General features: G+C 42.9%; 1 protein-coding gene across 1 annotated transcript in view; it reads right to left on the minus strand.

Moving 5' to 3' along the window:
* Positions 1-18,204, minus strand: part of serpini1 (serpin peptidase inhibitor, clade I (neuroserpin), member 1) — a 42,442-nt gene that overhangs the window by 11,625 nt on the left and 12,613 nt on the right. Inside the window, exons 5-7 of the mRNA XM_072254582.1 lie at positions 16,439-16,643; positions 14,620-14,717; positions 2,072-2,158 (exon numbers count right to left, since the gene is read on the minus strand). Coding sequence (XP_072110683.1) covers positions 2,072-2,158; positions 14,620-14,717; positions 16,439-16,643 — 390 coding nt within the window. The remainder of the gene's footprint in view (positions 1-2,071; positions 2,159-14,619; positions 14,718-16,438; positions 16,644-18,204) is intronic.

Genomic DNA, 18,204 nt, shown 5'->3' on the forward strand with positions numbered 1-18,204 from the left:
GTTAATTTTTTCTGAGTGTTATGGGCCAGCTGTTTGAATACCTGCCATTTCATTTACTGACCTGTCTCTTAATTTAATTACCCAGACCAACTGAATGAGGGCAACTGAATCTTGGCAATTTGTCTGCATGTAATCCATGAGTTTTTCTAATACCTTCTCCCTCATGGTTTACAGTTTTATAAGTTCCTCCATCATATTTAATATTAGCCCATCTGTTATCTTTTAGGGCAAAGCCTGTTGCAAAAAAGAATGATTTAACATATCTAGCATTTGTTTATGCTATTAATTCACCAGCCTCATTCTCTAGAGGTCCAACCTTAGCTACCTTCTATTGATTTAGTATTTGCTTTGAATTTCCTCTGCAAATTAGTTCCCCCCATGAACTTCTGAGTCTTTCATTGCTTGATCCTAAAAACTTCCTAGTCAACTGGCCTACCACCAGCACTTGGCATTTTGTATGCCCTACTTTTCAACTTAACATTATCCATCATGGGTGCCAGCCTCTGCACCATCTATGACATCTTCAAAAGGGCGTGCACAAGACATAGGAACAGAATTAGCACACTTGGCCCGCTGAATCCACTCTGCCATTCCATCATAGCTGATTCATTATCACTCTCAATCCCATTCTCCTGCCTTCTCCCCTGTCATCCCTAATAATCAAGACCTATTAACCTCTGATTTAAGCATACCCAATGATTTGCCTCCACTGCCATCTGTGGCAATGAATTCCACAGATTCACCATCCTCTGGCTAAAGAAATTCCTCCTCATCTCGGTTCTAAAGTGACACCCTTGTTAATTCTGAGGCTGTGCCCTCCAGTCCTAATATAGACCCTCACCATTCAGGCCAGATCCTCTTCTCAATACTACCATCGAGAAGGTGCAACACCTCAACGACGTTCACTCAGCATTTAAGAAACAGCTTCTTCACCTCCATCCATAAACACTACCCCGCTATTTTACTCTCTTTTGCACTATTTATCATATTTCTTATTGTAACCCACTGTAATTGTTAGTGCATTGCACTTTACAGCTGCTCCAAAACTACATGTCAGGGATAATGAACCTGATTCTGATCCTGATCTTCATCCTGTTTGTTAACCACAGACTGCGCCCCTTTCTTATGGAATCCCAGCTTTTAAACTGCGGTAATTTTTTTTTCCCCTGAGTGTTATGGGCCAGCTGTTTGAATACCTGCCATTTCATTTACTGACCTGTCTCTTAACTTACTTACCCAGACTAATTTAATCAACTTTATCTAATTAAGTTGAGGACACTGGTTTCAGCTCATCTTCAAAATGCATTGCAACAGTTCTCCTTTCCCAGTACTAGTGCCTGCATTCCATAAATCAGAACCCAAATCTCCAACATCATGTTTTAAGCCACAGATTTACTTCTCTGATTATATTTACTCCTTGCTAATTTGCATGTAATTCAGTTAATAAAATAGAAACAAAAATAGACCAAGTTTTTAGGGCGTCGTAAATATCCATTGTAACACATACAAAATGCTGGAGCGACTTTGCAGGTCAGGCAGCATCTATGGAAGGGAATAAATAGTTAATGTTTCATGCCAAGACCCTTCACCAGGACTGGAAAGGAAAGGCGGAGAAGCCAGAATAAGGTGGAGGAGGGGAAAGAGTACAAGCTAGGTAATTGGTGAAGCCAGGTGGGTGGGGCAGAAGGGATGAAATTAAAAACTGGGAGGTGATAGTTGGAAAGGGTGATAGGACTGAAGAAGGAATCTGATAGGACAGGAGTGTGGACCATGGAAAAAAGGGAAGGAGGAGGGGCGCCAGAGGGAGGTGACACGCCAAGTGAGGAGAAGAGAAGAGCCAAGTGGGAAGCCAGAGTGCGGAATGGAAGAAGAGGGAAAGGGAGTGGGAAAAATTACCAGAAATTAGAGAAATCTATTGACTGCTAGACATTGTTAACTTCTAAGCATTTAAGAGACCCGCCATATCTCCTTGATTAAAAACTATGAAAGTTTATGTTATGGAGTACATTCTTGCCAAAGCACAGAATTTTAAGCAAAATTAAATGAAAATGGCTTCATTAAGTGGTTTTACCTGAGGCTGCAGCTGCTTCCGAACCTTCTTCATTCACCTCAATATAAGATGAGTGAATAGCCTTGGAAATGTACAACTCCTTCTTTCCTTCAGCATGGATGAGAAAAGGAAACATTTCACAAGATTAAACCAATACACACTTTGAAGTACATGTCAAGTATTTTTTTTATTACCAAGTGTGTGGGTTGTTATATTAAAGTTGCATATTCATGAGGGAATATTAATCATTAGTCGATTAAATTGGACATGGAGAAAATAAACTAAGAATTCAAGTGGCATTAATGTTTTACCTCTTTTTACCAAAACTTAATTATTGATTATGAGATACATGAATGATGTGACCTGGGACATGTTTTTAATTAAAGGTGCTTTGGGAATGAATTACTGTTTCAGGTGGTAGATCAGTGCTAATCAAGCAGGAATCCAACATCTGACCTCCTCTTAGAGCAATGATATTCATGTACCTGATCCAGTTAAGTTCCTGATGAATGATTACCCCCAGTATGTTGATGATGAATTCCTTGTCCTGCCCGAAGTCTTTAGTTAACTTTGTTTACTAGAAATAATGATTATTCAATTCTTTTGTGGTATTAATTCTACTTGCTATTTATCAGCCCATCCATGATCCTTACCTGGGTCCTACTGTAAATAGGGTTGGACTGGTTCAGCATTTCAACTACTGCAAATGGATTTGATGATCATGCATTCAGCAGCTAGCATCCCCACTATCGATTTTATGATAGAAAGAAAGCCAATGACGAAGCAGCAGATGTTTGGCTTAGAACTATGAGTGTAGGTAGTATGACTACTAAGTTGTGGATGACACCATAGACTGAGGCAGCAAGGAAGATTGTCTAAGATTACAACAGGATATAGATCAGGTGGCAAAATATGGTCAGAATGATGGCAGATGGAATTTAATCCCAAAGAATTCAAGGTGATGCATTGGGTGAAGTCAAATGGAGTAAGACCTATATAGTAAATAGTTGAATGCTAAGGAATAATGAATAAAGGAACTCATGGCTAAAGTTCTCTGAAAGTGAAGACACTGGTAAATTAGGTGGTGAAGGGGGGACATGGCATACGTATTAAAGTAGGAATAGTATGTTGCATCTTTACATAGCACTGGTTAGACTACGTGGAGTATTGTGTGCACTTTTGGTCGTCAAACTATCGGTAAAATGAGGTTGTACTGGAGAAAATGCAATAGAGATTCTCTAGAAATTTGCCATTTGCAAGTCCTGGTGAATCTCTAGTTATAGGGAGAGATTGGATAGGTTAAGTTTGTTTTCCATGGATTAAAGGAGCTTACTTGACAGAGGCATACAAGTTTATGAGTCATATAAAATTATGAGGTATAAATAGGTAAATAATCTGTTTCTCTGTGAATATCAGTAACAAGAAGGCATTGGTTTAAGATGAGAGGAAGGAGTTTAAAGGGGGTTGAGGGAAATTTGTTTCTTCACGCAGAGAATGGTTTATATTTGGAACTCCCCATCAGGGAGGTGGTGGTTAGATACAACCATAACATTGAAGACAGGCACTTAAAGAGACAAGATATAGAAAGATACAGACTAAATGTTGGCAAATAGGATTAACGTAGGTGGGAAAAGTGCATCATACATCAAGAGAGTCAACAGGCTTGTTTCTGTGCTATACAACTCCATGACTCTTGTCCCAAGGAACTCCTGCAATGATGTCCTGGGACAGTTGTGATGGAGGTCCAAGGATCATCTCTTCTATTAGGTATAATTACAGCCAATCAAAAGTTTCCTCTCAAAATCCATGAAGTCGTTAAAACAAAGAGCCCATGAGTTAGTCCAAGGCCAAATGAATGGACAGAATAAGTAATACTATTCAGATTTGATTACGAGTGAGCATGTCCAGCTGTTAGAATATTTTACTCCAAGAAATTTAAGATAAATACAATTAGACAATAGAATATTCCAACACAGGCCCAGCTCTTCAGCCTATGTTATGCTGAATGTATTTAACCAATAACCCCCAATCAGCTAGGATCTCATTGAATGGCAGAGCAGGCTCGATGGGCCAGATGCCCCACTCCTATTTCTTATGTAATTAATATAATCCCAGAGATTGACTGTATCCCTATCTTGTCAGCACATTCTTGTGCCTAGGAATCCCTTAAATGCTTCCTTACTACTTTCTTCCATCAATATCCCTGGCAGTGCATTCCAGGCTCTCACCACCCTAAATAAAAACTTGCCTTGCACATCTCCCTTATACTTTCTCCTTCTAACTTTAAATGCATGCCCTATAGTACAATTCCTAGATACTGGGTGTCTACTCTATGTCCTGCATATTTTTAAAAAACTTTACAAGATCCACCCTTTAGCACCCGTCATTCTACAGAAAACAGCCCCAGCTTGTCCAACCTCTCCACGTAGCACATATCCTCCAAAACAGGCAGCATCCTGGTAAACCTCCGCTGGACCCTTGCCAAAGCTTCCACATCTTTCCTAAAATGAGGTGACCAGAATGGAAGACAATACTCCAAATGTGGCTTGAACAGTGTTTTATGAAGTTTATAACATTACATGCCTTGACTAATAAACACAATCATGTCTTATGCCTTCGTTACCCCTTCAACCTGCATGACCACATCTAGGGAGTCACGTCCTGGACCCATGTTTATCAATGCTGTTAAGGATCCTGTCAGTAAGTGTGTACACTCCCTTTGCTTTGGATCTCCCAAAGTGAAGTACCTCACACTTACTCTGATTAAACTCCATTTGCCACTTCTCTGCCCATATCAGAAACTGATCTATATCCTGTTGTATGCCATCCACAATGCCACCAACATTTTGTCATCTGCAAACCTGTTCACCCACATTTTCCATCCAAATTATTTGTATGCATGATAAAGAAGAGTCCCAGTTCAGATCCCTGTGGAACTCCAGTCACAAGCCTCCATCCAAAATAAGACCCATCACCACAATCCTCTATCTTCTATAGGCAAACCAATTTTGGAACCAATCAGACAAATTACCATGGACCCCATACATTGTACTTTTCTAGAGAACCTACCATGTGAAACCTTATCTAATGCCTTACTGCTGTGCACATACATCTACTGATGCTTCTGGATTGGTGGTACTGCGGATGGCTCTCCTCTTCCTCTCTCCCTCGATGCCCAAAATGCTGAAGGTTCCAACTAAGGAACGGGCTGCGAATCCCCTACAACCAACCTCCACTGGGAGACACCTCGCTCTCCATCCAGCCTGCTGACAGTTGCTGACCAGTCCTGCGTACTTGGAGAGCTTCCTTTCAAAGGCCTCTTCCAAGCTATCTTCCCATGGGACTATCAGCTCCAGCATCACCATTTGCTTAGTAGACTCAGACACTAGGACAATGTCTGGTCACAGGGTGGTGGCTGCAATATGGTTGGGGATCTTCGCCGCCATTCGAGGTCCACTAACAGCTGCCAGTCCCTTGCAGAGGTCAGGATGCCTGCAGATGCCAGCCTCCCCTGACATAGTCTTGCCTCTGCTTCCTGAACAGCTTCCTCTACCCTCCACTTCCTGCCATTCCTCACTTGGATCCCTGCTCTAGCCACCTCTGGGTCACTTGAGTCCCTATACTGTAGCACTTCTCTGGCTCATTACCTTGAATTCCTCCTCCAAGGATTTGAAGGGCAGTTGCAGTTTGCTGTGGTGTCCATAGAGTGCGATGCTGCTCAGGCTCTTTGGCAGCCCGAGCCATCTCCTGAGGTGGTTGCTAACCCTCCTCTCTAAGGTTTCGACTGTCGAGGTCGGAATTGCATAGATGAGGAGGGGCCACAGGATTCTGGGAAGAATGCCATGCTGATACACCTAGGCTTTAAACTTCCCAGGCAGGCCAGATTTGTCCACAGATTTCAGCCAGCCATCCAACTCGGTGCAGGTTGCCTGAATGGATGTTGTGTCCCTTAAAGAGCTGTCAAAAACTTTGCCTAAGCTCTTGACTGGCTTTTCTGTGATGGTTGGGATGGCTGTGCCTGCGATGCTGAACCGGAACTTGTTCTCCACCTTCCCTTTCCTCAGCACCATCAATCTTGATTTGGCAGGTTTGTAACGCATCCAGGCCCACTCCACCAGCTTTTCAAGCCCTTGCAGAATCCTCCGGCAGCCTGGGACTGATTCTGTGGTGACTGTGAGGTTATCCATGAATGCCCTGATAGGTGGTTGCCGTTGAGCGGAATTCATTCTGGGCCCTCTGCACTCTGGTTCAGCAGGCGTAGTGAGCATGTTCATGGTGAGGGAGAACAGTGTCACTGAGATAGTGCACTCTGTGATGATGCCGACCTCCACCTTGTGCCAGGTTGATGTAATTGCTCCTGAAGAGACCCTCATCCTGAAGCTGCTGTAATAATCAGCGATAAGGTCTCTAATTCTGCTGGGGACATGATATTTGGTCAGTGTGAGCTGCACCAGCTTGTGCGGAATGGAGCCATATGCATTTGCCAGGTCGAGCCACAACACTGACAGGTTGCACAGCCAGTTAGAAACGGCACTGAAGAAGATCTTCGCCTCGACACACAGCAGGGAGATAATGTGAAACTGATCTATCTGGGTGGCATTTTCCTCCTTCAGGATCCACATCCCTTCAGCCATTCTCAACTGTTCTGGGATCTTCCCCCTTCTCCAGAAGATTCTCAGGATCTTCCACAGATGCAGCAGGAGTTTGGGACAGTTCTTGTACACTTTGTACGAGGTGTTGCTTGGTCCTGGAGCCGAGCTAGCCCTTGCTTTGCGGACGACCTCTCTGACTTCCTTTAGTTGCAGCTCTGACATGTCGAACTGCATATCCGGTTCAGGTGGGTCTATTAGGATGTCGCACTCTCCCAACTCCTGCTGTCTTTCAGGATGATTATATATCTTCTTCAAATGTTGGTCTATGTCTTCCTGCGAACAGGCCAGTTTCCCACTGCGCTTCTCCCCCAGCAACTCCTTGGTGAACTTGAAGGGGTTGGCGATAAAGGCAGCACGTTTTCGAGCCCTTTCACGACGCTACCTCTGCTGCCACTCTGCCCGGCGGAGGACCGTGATCTTCTTTCGTAGTATGCACATCAGCTGAGCCAAGCCAATGCGCTCCTCTTCTCCTGCCTCCTTGTATTGGGACTTCAGCGCTTTCATCTCCTGCCTGATGTTGTGGATCCTCAATGCTCTTTGGTTCTTCGAGTAAGATGTTTTGGAGCCTTCCTTCTCCTCTTCTCCGAACCGTTCAGCTGCGATACTGACAATAATTGTTGTCATAGCTTGCAGCTTCCTATCGACCCCTCCCTTCGCCGTTGCCTCCAGAATTTGGTTAACATCTTCATCAAACTGCTTCCACAGTGAAGTCATGTTAGCTGCAGGCCATTTGATCCGCCTCCTGTTAGACTTCATGTTAGAGGGATTAGTTTGCAACACTTGGAGGTTCCATGCACTATGGGGTGACTCCGGGCCTGGCCCCTCCTTCGTCTCACCAGGTTGGTTACCTGCGCATTGTGCTGCTCCTGCTCCCGCCAAACACTTCATCCTCGCTTGGTGGATCTTCAAGCAGCGATCGTTCTTGCAGATTTTGCTACATGCACACTGCTTCCTCATCGTCGTTTGTTCATTGCCTGGGTCTGATGCCATTATGTCCATCTGACTGGGGTGCTCTTCCTCCACCCCCCCCACCTCTCGGGCACCCCTGGGGGTGTCCTTCCCTTAGATTCATCGTAGCTTTTGTGGGGGTCCTCCTCTCAGAGGACACAGATTGGGTTGCCAGCCCGTTCTGCCCTGGTTGCTGTGTCTCCGGGCTGTCACTGACTCTCCAGTCGTCACCACTCTTTTCGCGGTTGTCACCCAGTCTTTGCTGGTTGTCACTGATGAAGTCAGGGTGTAAGCTGTGTACATACATCTATTGATGCTTCTGGACACATCTTCAGTGATGTTCCTGGAATCATCGGGTGTTTCGGGTCCATGTATTCAACATCAACTGTGCTACCTCCATTAATCATCTTCATCTCTTTGAAAAACTCAGATTAGTCAGCCACGGAAGTCCTCTTGGACAATACTTCTCCAAATGCCCATATATCCTCTCCATAAAAAATCCTCTCCATTAGTTTTCCTATCACTGATCCATAATTTCTAAGAATATCTCTGTTTTCCATTTTGAACAAAGGAACAACATTAGTTACCCAACAGACCCCCAGCACTACACCTGTGGCTAGTGAAAATGCAAGAGAAGTAATATAGAGTGGAAAAAACTATGGAAGGTCTGTAATTTTACAAAAATTCTAAATAATCTTTTTCTCTGCGCAGGCTTCAAAATAACAATCACTTTTATTATTAGAAATGATCATTAGTGAAGTCAATTATTTTTCTAGCAAACTGATGCAAATTGAATGTCAGTGGACGAGAAACGCACAATATTAGCATTCATGACAGAAGTCGCTATTCTATTATTTATGCAAAACAGAAAAAGAAGCTATTTTATAAAATTCATATTTCAATTTGATTGATCTATTTTATCAGAACTCTCAGACAGATAAGAATACAACAGCAAAACCTTGCTGCTCTAAAAAAAGAAATGACAGGAAATTCCTCTTTTCAGATTAGGCAACATGATTAAACTAGTCAGGATCACCGAGTGCTCAAGTTACCTCTGAAACATGAAAAGTGACTCACTGTGTGCATGAGTGAAGTACGAATTTGTCTGGAATGTCAATTCAGCATTTAGATTGTTGAGCAGCAGTAGATTAATAATAACATGCCACTCACATGTGTAATCTACCTGTTTAAGATTAAAACTACAGTGCAGTGATCTATAACTTGAATTTCATTGTGCAAACGATTGATTAATAGGTAATTAATCCACATTTATCCAACATTGCTAGAGTGAAGTTTCACTTCAATGCTGGGGTTATGAGGGATCTCCATATTGCTCTGCTTAAATTAAAAGCTCTCTTTGCTCACGTTGCTATGGTTTCCTAGAACATGCTAGCCATCATACTAATGTAAATTATTCCCACCTGTGTACGTGCTGCATACCAGCTCTCATGCACTTTGGTCAAATGTTTGTACAACATCGTAATCTCTGTGCAATTGTCCCAAATATAATAGAATGACACAAAGCTCAACAAGCCGGAGACATGCATAATTAATCATTGCTGCTTAAAGATACTCCCCTGCTGTACCCGACATTAAATTCATATTTGTACTACTTGTAATATGATCTTGCTTTCATCCAGAGGTACTTATCAGGTGTGCTGCATACACAAAGCCCTTAGCATTGTCAGTGATCCCTCCGATCTCTTTGACCACCTACCAACAGACAGGTGACACTGTTGCATTAGGACAAGAACTCTTAGGATGGGAACCAGCTTCTTCCCCCAAGCTATAAACCTACTGAACTCACTGCCACCACCCAGGTCTGATCATGCATGAAGCAACAGTAGCGTTATACTGTTTACTTTTTAACTTGTATTGTATATGCACCTTGTTATTTGTTAATTTACTAGCGGTAATATTACCTCATGTGTTATGTGTGTGACTTCTACATACTGTGTTGTGACCCTTGGTCCTAAGGAACACTGTTTCCTTTGGCAGTATATATGTGTACGGTTGACGGACAATAAACTTGAACTATTTGCAAATGCAGACTTAGACAAGCACATTGCTGACATAATTTTTAAGGTGTCTGTGATCAAAGAAACAATACTGTTACAAAATTTGCAATAAATGCATGAATAATAAAAATATTTTTCAATGCTAAGTATGTATCTTTATTCAAATGTTAGTAATATATTGACCTTCCAGTGGTTAGCTTTGGAATGAAAATCACAGAGTTTCTGATTGAGTATGCATTGTGCATTCATTCGCCTCAAATGTCTGCTCTCTTCTGAGGTTTGTTCATGCTTCGGATTCCTCACAAGTGTTCATTGTTGAACTAAAGGCTTTCTGTGACTGGTGAACACCCCAGGGACCAAACTGCATCGTTACTGCTGAAGCGCACATTTTAACTGAAGCTTTCTTTTGTTTCCATGGGTTTTTTTTCCCCAAAATAAAATTTCCAATCTGTCCCAAACCTCCCATCAAACACCAGTTCCCCATTTCCTGCACACTCCATCTCAAATATTCATTGATGACACAACGAGACCTGATTTGTACCAAGGATTTTTAAAACTAGTTAAAACCAATGTGCTGAGATAATAGATGGGTAATGCCTTACAGCACATTTTTCAACCAGGGTTCTGTGCAACCCTAGGGTTCCGTGAGAGGTCGCCAGGGGTTTTGTAAGAGATTGTGATTTTAAAAAATTGTTTTTTTGAACTTTGCGCAACATGCAATGCTAGCATTCACAGTGGTGGACAGTGATTGAACAGCCCCGTTAGCAATCTCGTTAGAGGCCTCTCAGCTCAATTGGACTGTGTTTATTTGCTTGTGCATTCTCAGTTTTTGATGCAAGATAGGGGAGGCCTTTGATAATTGGTGAGCACTGTATTGCACGGTGGGCAGGACTGTCAGCTGATAATTGGTGAGCACTGTATTGCACAGTGGGCAGGACGGTCAGCTGATAATTGGTGAGCACTGTATTGCACAGAGGGGAGGATGGTCGGCTGATAATTGGTGAGCACTGTATTGCACGGTGGGCAGGACGGTCAGCTGGTAATTGGTGAGCACTGTATTGCACGGTGGGCAGGACGGTCGGCTGATAATTGGTGAGCACTGTATTACACAGAGGGGAGGACGGTCAGCTGGTAATTGGTGAGCACTGTAATGCACAGAGGGGAGGATGGTCGGCTGATAATTGGTGAGCACTGTATTGCACGGTGGGCAGGACGGTCAGCTGGTAATTGGTGAGCACTGTATTGCACGGTGGGCAGGACGGTCGGCTGATAATTGGTGAGCACTGTATTGCACGGTGGGCAGGACGGTCGGCTGATAATTGGTGAGCACTGTATTGCACAGTGGGCAGGACGGTCGGCTGATAATTGGTGAGCACTGTATTGCACGGTGGGCAGGACTGTCAGCTGATAATTGGTGAGCACTGTATTGCACGGTGGGCAGGACTGTCAGCTGATAATTGGTGAGCACTGTATTACACAGAGGGGAGGATGGTCGGCTGGTAATTGGTGAGCACTGTATTGCACGGTGGGCAGGACTGTCAGCTGGTAATTGGTGAGCACTGTATTGCACGGTGGGCAGGACTGTCAGCTGATAATTGGTGAGCACTGTATTGCACAGAGGGGAGGATGGTCGGCTGGTAATTGGTGAGCATTGGATTGTACTGAGGGGAGGATGGTCGGCTGGCAATTGGTGAGCACTGTATTGCACAGAGGGCAGGACGGTCGGCTGGTAATTGGTGAGCACTGTATTGCACGGTGGGCAGGACGGTCAGCTGATAATTGGTGAGCACTGTATTGCACGGTGGGCAGGACGGTCAGCTGATAATTGGTGAGCACTGTGTTGCACGGTGGGCAGGACTGTCAGCTGATAATTGGTGAGCACTGTATTGCACAGAGGGGAGAATGGTCGGCTGATAATTGGTGAGCACTGTATTGCACGGTGGGCAGGACTGTCAGCTGATAATTGGTGAGCACTGTATTGCACGGTGGGCAGGACGGTCGGCTGGTAATTGGTGAGCACTGTACTGCACGGTGGGCAGGACGGTCGGCTGGTAATTGGTGAGCACTGTATTGCACGGTGGGCAGGACGGTCAGCTGATAATTGGTGAGCACTGTATTGCACGGTGGGCAGGACTGTCAGCTGATAATTGGTGAGCACTGTATTGCACGGTGGGCAGGACGGTCGGCTGATAATTGGTGAGCACTGTATTACACAGAGGGGAGGACGGTCGGCTGGTAATTGGTGAGAACTGTATTGCACGGTGGGCAGGACGGTCGGCTGGTAATTGGTGAGCACTGTATTGCACGGTGGGCAGGACGGTCGGCTGATAATTGGTGAGCACTGTATTGCACGGTGGGCAGGACTGTCAGCTGATAATTGGTGAGCACTGTATTGCACAGAGGGGAGAATGGTCGGCTGATAATTGGTGAGCACTGTATTGCACGGTGGGCAGGACTGTCAGCTGATAATTGGTGAGCACTGTATTGCACGGTGGGCAGGACGGTCGGCTGGTAATTGGTGAGCACTGTACTGCACGGTGGGCAGGACGGTCGGCTGGTAATTGGTGAGCACTGTATTGCACGGTGGGCAGGACGGTCAGCTGATAATTGGTGAGCACTGTATTACACAGAGGGGAGGATGGTCGGCTGGTAATTGGTGAGCACTGTATTGCACGGTGGGCAGGACTGTCGGCTGATAATTGGTGAGCACTGTATTGCACGGTGGGCAGGACGGTCGGCTGGTAATTGGTGAGCATTGGATTGTACTGAGGGGAGGATGGTCGGCTGGCAATTGGTGAGCACTGTATTGCACAGAGGGAAGGATGGTCGGCTGGCAATTGGTGAGCACTGTATTGCACAGAGGGGAGGATGGTCGGCTGGTAATTGGTGAGCACTGTAATGCACAGAGGGGAGGATGGTCGGCTGGTAATTGGTGAGGGCTGTATTGCACAGAGGGAATTGGTGAGCACTGTAATGCACAGAGGGGAGGATGGTCGGCTGGTAATTGGTGAGCATTGTATTGTACTGAGCGAATAACAATAGGCTGATGAGCGTGAAGCGCGTTTTCCGAGCATTGAATGGACTCGTCCAACTTGGGCTGTGCTGTCAGACCCTCCCTCCCAAATTACTTCTGCCAACTTCCCCTTACGCGCCGCCAAATGACTTATGCGAGCGAACAAACTCTATCTGTGCAGTAGAAAATTAGAGGGAAATTTTCATTCCAAAGGAGGAATTTTTTTTTTCCCCTCTACACAATGTGACTCAGCTGCTGGCCTGTCACTTTGTTGTTGTTGTAAATGTTGCAAAAGGCAGATTATGTAGGTTACAAGTGAATTGTCTTGTGCAGTTTCTGTACTTTTTGCAGTTTTCTCGTTTAGTTATTTATTATCCCATTCTTTTTTATATTTTATTAACCCATGTTTTACAGACATGTCTGACGGTACAATTGTCTGAGTCATTTCACTGAACTAGTGCAACAACAGACACAAATAAAGTCCGTCTTTACAAGGAATGCTACTTACCAATGGGTTTTATGTGGACTGGTAATCCAAGTTGTCCTAGTCTGTGGCAAACAACTTACAAATGCAGCAATGGCACCAGCAAAATTGAAAAGACACTTAACTACAAATCACAGCAACATGATACGTAAAAGTGCTGATTATTTTAAACGAATATTAGAATCTCAAAACAAAGTAAGGCTTGTGTTAATAAAGTCACAGTCAGTAAAAGGAAAGAGGAAGTAAGTTATTTAGTAGCAGAACTTACTACCCAGAAAAGAAAATGTCACACAGTTGGTGAGAACCTAATATGTTAAGACGAGATGCGGTATGAGAAATTGAAAAGGTTTCCTTCGCAAACAGTACCATAAATTGATTTTATGATGACATGTCACATAATGCTGAAGAGGTTTTGTGTGTTAAACTGAAAAAAAAAACAGCTTCACTATCCAGGTTGATGAATCAACAGATTTCACCAATAATGTCATGTTGTAGCATTTTTAAGATTTGTAAATGATGGTGAAATTCAAGAAAACTTTTCTGTTGCAAAGTGCTGCCCGAAACAAGTATAGGTCAAAATATATTTAATGTTTTGTCTTTATGTCTGGAAATAAAAGGTCTGTCTTGGAGGAACTGTGTTGCTTTGGCCTATGGTTTTTAGGAACTTTGCTATTCAACATTGCCAATAAATTTTCATGTTGTAGATAGCATTAATTAAGATCAACTTACAACTTTTATTTAAATTAATTCTACCGAGCCTACCCTTAGAAAAATTAAATCCCATTTGGCTTAAGACAGTTATTTAACAGAAATGTATTATGTTTGCTTTATGAGTTTTTAAAGTTCATGAAAGGGAAAGAAAGATTAATTCCAAGAAAGGTAAGATAAGCTTAACTACCTACCTTTTTAAAGAAAGGTTGGCTAAAAATTTATTCTCTACTCAAAAGAGCATTGACAATTATTTTTAGATTATTATATCTACAACTTATTGATCATACCAACTTACCATGAGCTGTAGATACTATATATTTATATTTTGCACAGGGATTCCCTGAGGCCTGAAATTTATTTTAAGAGTTTTTCCTGGGCAAAAAAGTTGAGAAAGACTGTCTTACAGTGTCATCTAATCCAAACTGTGTACTATAATTCTGTACCCATGTTCAATTATTTCTTTTTGCCCATTTAAGACTTTTTTTGGCAAGAGATGAGACATCCTGAAAGAACAAATTCATTAGCATTATGGCACCTCATCAGAACTGGGGAATGCTGATGTGCCCGACAGCAATAGGCTTTGCTCTTTAGGAGAGATCTCTCACCATGCTCCTTAGTCTACTGCTATTAGTATTTCCTCAAAAACATGACGGAAGATATCTACAAATATTTGACAATTTTCAGACTTCTTTTTTTCTTACACATGAACTATATTGATGAATTTTAAGTGAAGAGACTCTTACCAGTCATTGGTGAGAGGTCAGCATTCACACTAAACAGGTCCAAGATGCCAAGGCCAGCCAGGATCTCCTTCAGATCAATATTCTGCATCACCTTAAATCTAGTGACATAGGTTAACATATATAAAAACTCAAACAATAATGAACAAAAGTACAATATAAAAGCATTCTTACAGCAAATATCTAACACAGTATATTCAATTTTGCAAAGAATTATAAATATTTTATTGAGAACTAGGAGCCACAGTGGTGGCAAATGCACCGCTACATAATACAATTTCAAACCAATCAACTTATCAGTTGATTTGATGGAAATTGTATTCTCAGTTCTGTATCTTGGCTTTGAATCCTCTACAAATGCTTTTAAGGTCTGTGACAGCTGGTGATGCTTAAAATACACCCGCATGAACATACAAGATTTGCTGTGCTATTGATGCTATTTATTGTTACAGTAAATGCTGGACAACTTGAATTGGATATTTTAGTCACCAAATTTGCAAGGTTAATTGGTGAATGAAAAACAAAGAGTAACTGTCTTCTAATCAATCCCACACTCTGAATTCAATTTGAAATAACTGGAACAGAAATTATTCAATACCTTTGAGCATATGGTCCGCTATTTTGAAATACAAGTTGCATTTTAAGTATCTTCGGTTCTTTAAGAATTTAATACTAATTAGTTCTTCCTCACAATATTTTAGATTAAGAGGAAGTTAATGGCGCAGTAAGTAGTCCGTTGATACAAGGTACCTATCTAGGCAATTTTTGAATGGGATGAAGATTTCTGCCTGATCACTCCTTCAGGAAAAAAAGTCACTCTGGTTAAAAAAAATCCTCATCTACCACTAACTTGTTTTTCTCTTATGCTTATCTGCTTTAAAAATGCCATTTATAGTTACTCCATTTGGGATCTCAATTTCAAACACCCAAGTCTCCCTTCAGACTCCTCTGCTCCAACCAAAAGCGCCAGTCGAATCTTAGCACATACATTCAAATTTCACTCCCAAGAACATATTAATAAATCTCATCTACATCATCTTCTATGCAAACCCATCTTTTCTGTAACATACCCACCGGAAATGAATACAGCACATGAGCTGTGGTCTAAATATGGTTTCCTAAGCACAACCTCCCCATCTTCACTTTCCACGCCTACAGATAACAAGAGAAAGAATCCAGAATGCCCATTTAACCACCAGATTAACATGCTGAGCTACCTTTAGGAACTGGAATAGGCACGGAGGACAATTAAGCAGACTCTCTGTGCCCAGAGACATCAGGCAAGGTTTGCAAGTCCTCTGACAACAAGATCCTGTAGCCTTATCCTGGAAGACCTCCCAGTCTTTAGTAGGAAGCTAAGATAGAGTGAGAGTTGTATCTGCCATCAAAACCTGAAGTTTATTTATTTGTGTTTTTTTTTACAAATTTTACCTGTCTGCAATATTCCAAAACATTTAAAGACTATTAAAATTTCTGTAAACAAAGATTTAAAAAGCAATAAGTACACCTTAAATACAAGAAAAAGTCAAAAGAAGAATATGGAATTTGCCATCGGGCAACACAGAGTCCAGTGATGGAGAAGAGCAATGTGCCAACAGCCAGAAATTTCTGGGCCTCAGGTGGACCTTCAGAGCCCTGGGCAGCAGCTGGAAGCAGATGTTTTCCTGCTCAGCAGCAGCTACAAACAAACATTTTCTTCTGACACATCAGACCACAATCAGCACACCTCACCCTCATGATCACTAAACTTCATATGCTTCAAAATAACTGGGCAAACATATTAGTCATGGTACTGATTTTTATTCCATTACAAATTCCTCACCTTGGCAGAAAGACTTCAACCTTCTGCTTCTTCACAGAGCTTGCCCATTCATTAATTAGTTGGGTTTTAATAAGGGGTTCCAAGGTGGCTAGTTGTACTTCCTGTCTTGGGAGAACTATCATCATACTCAGTTTGTCACCAAGGTAAGGCATTTCTAAGACCTGGTAAACTCCTCCCACCTCATTGGAGCCATCACTGAACTCACCTAGAAACAAAAACAAAATGCATCTACATATAATTCACAACCTCTGACTGTCAATGAAATGCAGTTTAAACAATAGCTGAACACTTTTTATTGAACACACAAGAACACAACACAAGATATAGGAGCAGGAGTAGGCTATCCGGCCCATTGAGCCTGCCCTGCCATTCAATAAGATCATGGCTGATCGGTCTGTAAACTCAGCTCCATCTCCCTGCCTTTTCTCCATAACCCTTTATTTCCTTACTATGAAAAAATCTATCTAACTGTTTCTTAAGTATATTTAGTGAGGAAGCCTCATCTGCTTCCCTGGGCAGAGAATTCCACGGATTCACAACTCTCTGGGAAAAACGGTTTCTCCTCATCTCCAACCTAAATCTTCTCCCCTGAAACTTGAGGCAATGTCCCCTAGTTCTAGTCTCACCTACCAATGGAAACAACTTTCCTACTTCTATCTTACCTATCCCTTTCAAAATTTTGTATGTTTTGTTGCGTACCCCGTAACTAGGTTGCCAAACCAGCAGAAATGGATCACTCAGTTGGAGCCTGGATTACTAGAACTAAGAAAGTTTTATTAAAGAAACAAGCAACACAGTACTCTAATCAAAAGGATAATAAATGCAACAGTTCAGCAATGATAAACACACATGCACACAGAATTAAGATAACAGGATCAATCAAGCTCTATTGTTGTCTAGGGGTAAATGACCAGTTTCAAAGTGACGCAAAGTTCAGTTCAATTTAGTTCAGTTCAGTTCGCAGTAATCGCTGCCGTGGCGATGGACAGTGGGGGGGAAGGAGAGAGAGAGCAAAACGAATGAATATTCAACACAGCTTCCACACAGACCTTCGCAGTCAGCTTTCGGGCGAGCCCTTTGTGATGTCATCTGAGGTCACCGACCGTGAGCCCCTCCGTTTCCAGACACGATCGTTTCCCGCGGTGAACCTGGCACCCAGGCAAGGGTGGACACACACCAGGTTCCCGCCGATCGTGCTTTTCCACCCTGTGCATCTATGGCCCAGTACTTCCCACCGACTTGTGAGAGACGCACCGCTTCCTTGTTACCTCGGGTGTCGTGTGTGTCCTGCCTTAGCGAACCTGTCCCTTTTTATCCCCCTGCTGGGGTATCGCCTGTCCATCACTTCAAACAGTTCAGGGTTCAAAGGGGGGAGCCGATCTTGACAGCTCTCCTTCCTTCATTAACATTTCCAAATGCTGCTCCATTGTTTTCCTTATCTCTCTCTCTCCTGAGGACAGGTGGCAGACCAACTGCTGATCCCACTGGTGCCAGCACAGGACAGCTACATCTTAATCTATGTGTATTCTTGTCGCAGTTTCTACAAGATCCCCTCTCATTCTTCTGAACTCCAGAGATTATCGTCCCAGGCTTTTACATGAAGGACAATTATCGGCCAGGACTAGAAAGAATTCTGTGGCAATTCTTTGAAATATAGCCATTGAAACTATGTTCATTTACATGGCTCTTTCAAAAGGCAATACCTCCAGCAGTGCGACATAGCCTCACAACTGCATTGCAACAGCCACCTGGGTTTGTACTCTGCT

Source organism: Mobula birostris, chromosome 4 (genome assembly GCF_030028105.1).
Source record: "Mobula birostris isolate sMobBir1 chromosome 4, sMobBir1.hap1, whole genome shotgun sequence".
In the NCBI taxonomy this organism is placed as follows: domain Eukaryota; kingdom Metazoa; phylum Chordata; class Chondrichthyes; order Myliobatiformes; family Myliobatidae; genus Mobula; species Mobula birostris.